At 40.5% G+C, this 6,000-nt stretch overlaps 1 protein-coding gene across 1 annotated transcript in view; it reads left to right on the top strand.

Annotated features, from left to right (window-relative positions):
• Nucleotides 1–215: 215 nt before the first annotated feature.
• The window catches only part of edil3a (EGF-like repeats and discoidin I-like domains 3a), a gene marked incomplete at its 3' end in the record, with an annotated part of 112,663 nt that continues 106,878 nt past the window's right edge, over nt 216–6,000 (top strand). Inside the window, exon 1 of the mRNA XM_080499741.1 lies at nt 216–318. Coding sequence (XP_080355867.1) covers nt 255–318 — 64 coding nt within the window. The 5' untranslated portion in view covers nt 216–254. The remainder of the gene's footprint in view (nt 319–6,000) is intronic.

Raw genomic sequence — 6,000 nt, 5'->3', positions numbered from 1 at the left:
AAGACCCGGCAGGCTCACTTCACTTGTTCCTGCACGATCACATCCAGGTGGCCAGTTTGTGTGTGTGCGTGTGTTTCCTTGCCGACTTCACCACACAGGAGGGACTTTTACCCAAGAGGACGTACAGGCAGCAGGGCTATCCGACAAGCCCAGCGAGAGCCGAAAGGAAGGAGAACTTTTGACTTGTGTTGCGTGATTTTTATTTGCACCTCATCGTCGTAACCTTGGAAGTCGGACCTGACTATTACGAGAGGATGGGACCGCTGCTCCTTTCCATCGCCCTGTGCTTGGGCGCCGCTGTCCCACAGCATGTGAAAGGTGAGTAGAAAAGTGAAACCCCTGTCATTATCACTGTATTTTTATGTTTGTTTGTTTTTTTTAATGTATTTATTTTTTTGCACGGTTTTAGCCCTGAAGCAGAGGAGTAGTACATACCGATCAGTAGCGATTGTGAAATGCACGTCTCATGTTTTTTATTGTTTTGTTTTTAAAGAGGGAACCCCACATTAATAGCGATTGGGAAATGCGTGGTGCGTCTGTGTTGTTTGCGGATTACCAGCGAGCTGTCTACACGCTTCGATATTGCCATTATTTTATTTTCTTGTGTTATGCAAAAGACACTTGTTTGAGTCGATCAAACCGATGATTAAACTGTATTTACCAGTGCGCGATTTCTCCTTGACAAGGAGCCAAGTCAGCTCGCACATATGGGCACGCAATTATGGTTAAAATGTGCACTGCTCCATTATTTTGTGCGCCCTCCCGTGATTATCTTCAGCTGTTGGCTCCTCTGCTTTGTGATGCTCCCACAGGATAGAAATGTGAGGATTCAAATATAGCCTCAGTATATAAAAAAGAAAGAAAAACCAAAACACCACTGTTTCATCTTCTGCTTCCTCTTTTTTTTTTTTTTTTTTTTTTTTAAATAACCGAATTATGACAAAGAGCATATATGTGGGTCTGTTTTCCTGGATATGGGTTAATCACAGACACAGATGGTATCACTTGGAGGAGATAAAGAGCCTCTTCTATTAGTTGTGGAGCCAGTATTGACTTGGATGACATCACAAGAAGATAGGTTGCAGGTCTGATGTTTTTTTTTTCCCTTAAAAACTGGCATATTGCCTTTCCTTATAGATTATCCTGACCCATTGTATCAGCATTTCAATCGTTTCATGTTCTCCCCTTTTTTGCTCTTCCACTTCTCTGGTAATAGGGATGTTTAAGGTTTTCTTTGCTATAAGCTTCCCATGAATGGTGCAGAACTGTACCTGTGGGACTTTCTGTGAAGACAACAGTGGTAGCCCCTTATGGAAATGGGTCATGCCGTCCTCCCTGTCACCATTCATTTAGTGACAAGCTTGCCTCAGGAGTCACACATGTCAAAAAATCCTCATTTTTATTACACCAAGAGTGTGCCTCAAGCAGAGTTTCTAAGGATCCTAAAGCCTCACAGTGTCGACCCAGAGTCAGCCGCTGCATGACACAATACTCCCTGGTAGGCTGGCATAATGAATGCAAGGGGAAATGCAGGGAGTCGTGGTGCCCGACTTGTTTTAAAGCTGATTGAGTTAAAAATACACCTTGAACAAGTGCCTCAATTAATCATATCCCTGTTAAATTTGTGGTGTTGCAAAGAGGATTTGAAAGCACGAATGTGATCTCATCCACAGCGAGGGGCAGATTTGAAGAGGATGTGGAGGTGGATGGAGGGTGTTAGCTGTGTTTTATTTGTGTCCCAATATGTTTCCAGTCATAATTCACTATCATCAAGTGTCTTAGTAATGTAACTAGCAGTAGGATGTTTAAAAAAAACAAAAACAAAATTACAGCAGTGAGATTGGCATGGCTGCAAAGTACATATAGTATATAATGTCAAAGAAACAGAGAGAAAGTGTGTGTCATGGTAATTTGAAATCTCTTGGATGCTTCTCAAGATGTATTCTAGTTACCTTTTGTCAAGGTTCAAAGACACCAGGTTTCCTAATGGGTATATTCCAACAAACTATCTAGTAGGGTGTCACAGGGCACCACTGTCCACTGAAACAAATTGATGGGGTAGAAACGTTCGCCTTCAGGTAAAACAGACCACATTGTTTCAAGTCAGCGTGCACTACATCACTTTCTCTGGTTGGTTACTGCTCCTGACTTTCAGACATTGTTTGTGATGCTGCTTGTCTGCTCGGACAAAGCACATTGCACTGAACCCGCGAGCCGTCTCTATGAAAATGCAAGATGCTTCTGCGCTTATTCAGTTTTAATGAATAACCATATTATTTTTGGTCAGAATCTTGTTATAATGACTGCACAATTAGACAGTTTTAGGGAAATGGCCCACCATCTGGAGTGGCAATGTGATTGTCTGTGATTGGTAAATCGGGATTTTTGGTAATATTGTTGGTTTTCTGGTCAGTTCATTGAGAACTTCTCGAGTGTGAACAATTTGAACGCTTCTGGATTGAGACTGGCTCAATAAGATGCTCATCATGCTGACAGACTGCAGATTTATGGGTTTTGTACTTCAGGGTAGCCTTGTTCATCGCTTGTAGGAATGATGTCTTGGCCATTTGGATTAACAAAAGAGACTGCCCAGGATTAAGTTAATAGCTTGGATGCCCTTGATTTTCTTGAGATTACATTTTCTGGAGTCATCTGGTGTGCTGGACAGGAAAAAAAAGGAGATTTGTTTGCAAACTGTTGAGGGGACTTTAATGGAAGGTACATGCAGATGATAGATGTTATCGAAAAGCTCATTACATTAGCCGGTCACTGAAGGTTATGGGTGACGCACGGGTGACTTTTAACAACAATGACTTGTGATGGACCTCTACAGTGCCCTTCACTTTGCTTTTAAATGGCACAGTCTTTAATCAGTGCAGAGACTCAGGTCAGATCTGCAGCAATGATAACCAAAAACATCAAGGCAGCTCGTTGGACAACAACTTATGCATATCGATGTGCATCGAGGACTCCCAGAGTTATAGGGACCGGTGATGTCACGACACAGGCTAATGATGTCTTATCTTTCTATTTATGGAACCTAAATGGGCGACTCGTCTTCAGTGGTGTTGCTCCCAAATCTGTTCAATACTAAAGAATGAGTTCATTTGTCTCATTTGTAGACACTTTTTAATAGATGCAGTTCTATATACTTTTGATGTTTTAGGGGATCCAGTTGTCCTGCCTACATTTTCTGACTTACTGGGAGGGTGCTAAAGGGGCATTTATAGAGATTGCAAGGACGCCCAAATAACAAATGCTCACTAAAAATGTTGGCACAGTTTTCAGGTCAGGGTGGCAGCAAAGTGGTTGAGCAGTTTTTTTGAACTGACACAGACTCATGTTCACTTAGAATATATATAGACTGTATATAGAAACAAAATGTACGTACAGCTGTTGTGTTTACTCTTTGTGCCTTACTTTCTCCCATGTAATTGAATAAGCATGTAACCTAGCATGTCCTAACTGCCTCACACAGTTAAAATAGTTGGTTATGACAGACTTCGTCCTAGATTCTCAAGGTGAATTGAGACGCATTTATACATCAGAGACTGAAAATTAACACGTGTCAACACATCTGTCAGAGAGATGACAAACACAAAGCCTGATCCGCAATATGATCTTTTCATATAAGGCATTTTCTTTTTTCTCTCCTCACCTGGCCAATACTAAAAGCACCATGTAATATTATGATGTGGTCCAAACTGTGTTTTCTTTTCTTTTCTAGCATTCGTATTAATGTGTACTGTCGGAATTCAGAGCATGACTGGCTAAAAGAGAGAAAAAAGACCCACCCCAACCCTTGAAAACTGTCAAAAGATTATAGGAACATTCATTGTGGTGTCACTTCGTGTTGCGTGTACATCAGCTTTTTTCCACTGAGAACATGCAGCGGCCTGTCCTTTCACAGTTTGAGTATTCAGAAGACCACATGCTGGTTTGAAGTAATCCCACTGGGTCACGAATAATGACTCAACTTTTTGAGACATGAGCAAACCTGCTCTGTCTCTGTGTGTGTGTTTATGCGTGTGTAAGCACTTGAGCTTAAAAGAGGATAAAAAAGTTATATGATGTCTTATTTGAACTGCAGATGTATTTTAGGAGACATTATCAGAATTTGTTGAGACACACCGTTTTCCTGACTCCGGTCTTATGAATATAAAGTCTCTACAAACATGCCAACACATTACATTTAGCCTGAAGCGCCTAATGTATTTTGGAATGTAAGTCTTGGTCTTTAATTGGTGTTCAAACAAGTCTATCTTCACATGCGATATGATTCAAATTTGTTTTTCGGTAACACGGATATTGTGCCGTACAACCACATTGTTGCTGGTTTCTAACACCCCACTCATGGTATAGTGATACATTGCAGGACTGCGGTTTTGTGACGACACCAACTAATGAACACAACATCAGAAGACGTGTAAGCCACAGCATGTGTTTATTTATACACAGCATTTGTTAATAAGCTTCATTGGCAGTTTTTGCATCACTTTGTGACTGATGGACTATTTGAATGCGCACAGTAGATGTTTTTTTTTTTTTAATGAGCCACTGCTAATGATAGTAACTCAATACAGACTGGGCTTCAGGACGGTAACACATGAAACAAGTTTACCTTTAGGGCTTGCTCAGACTGAGACTATCATGCATATTGAGTCCAGACATTAACAGTCCATTCAATGACTCATATGTTCAACCAGATTCTCGTATACTAGAGCAGATGATGATATCTGTGCTGGATTGGCCATTTATGACAAGAAAGTGCAGACATGACACATTAAGCCTAGTTGCTCATTTATTCTTTAGTTGTTACTCACAATATAAGTTATTTGCCACAATGAGACATTCAATACTTCTGTTCATGAGATACCTCAGAGGTGGCCAATGCAGAGTTAATGAGAAATGGTGTCGAAATCGTATTGTGAGCCGCTCACCTTACAACTTCAAACAGCTTTCAATGAAATGTTGATACCGCGAAGTCACAATTACCGATTTTGTGTGTGCGCGTGTTTGTGCATTTTTAGGTGGGAGGACAGTATAGACATGTCCAGAAAATAAGCAGCAGATATACTCATGTATTCAATGCCTCTGTCAACACCGGGGAACGTCTACATTTATCACGGTGTTTTTAGTGGAGTTGCAGCTCATATGAAAACATGTTTGAATGTTAAAGTCTCAGCAGTGCAAGAACTACACGTGTTGCTTATCACAGTGATAACATTTGTTGCTTCTGTATTTCTCTAAAATCAACGATTTCTGAGAAAACCTAAGCAGGTATAGTAGTGCTGTGATTAGATTGGACTAAAAGCTTGGGTGCTTTTCCTCTGTGGAGTTTCCATGTTCTCCCGTGCACTCAGGATTCCAAAAGCATTCCATTAAGGATGGACTGGTGACTATACTTTACCCATTGTTCTGAATTGGTGGCCTGACCAGGGTGTGTACCCTGCCTTCCTCCATAGTCACCTGGGATTGGATCAAGCTACTTTTGACCGTAAGGGTTTTCTGTCCAAAGACATGTGTGTCAGGTGAATGGGTATCTCCAAAATGACCAAAGGTGTGAATGCAGGAATGTGAGGTTGTTTGTCTTTCTGTGGTAACTCTGTGATGTACAGCGGTGTATCCTACATTTTGTCCATTGTAGGAAAATGGAATATGGATGGAGTATACATTAGGTTTGGATCATCAAATGTGATGTCAGTACTTTAAAAGTACCTTAAAATTGGAAAAAGAAAATATAAAAAGACATTGACAATTTCTACACTTTTTATGTTGCGCTCATTGTGAACTATTGTCTTTATTCCTCTTGTATGTGTAATGTAAAATAAAAAATGTTCTGCTTTTGGGAATCAGTGAAGCACTGCAATTTGATGGAGAAAAGTCTGATGTCTCTAGGAGAGAGAAAAGAGGAAAGATTGTGTGCAGCTTCACTTTGTGTTTTCCTATTTATCTTGCAAATAATTGCATATGTTCATCTGTTGATTTTGTACTCTGTCA

The sequence above is a fragment of the Blennius ocellaris genome, assembly GCF_963422515.1.
Source record: "Blennius ocellaris genome assembly, chromosome: 7".
In the NCBI taxonomy this organism is placed as follows: Eukaryota; Metazoa; Chordata; class Actinopteri; order Blenniiformes; family Blenniidae; genus Blennius; species Blennius ocellaris.
This window is presented reverse-complemented; position numbering and strand designations above follow the sequence as displayed.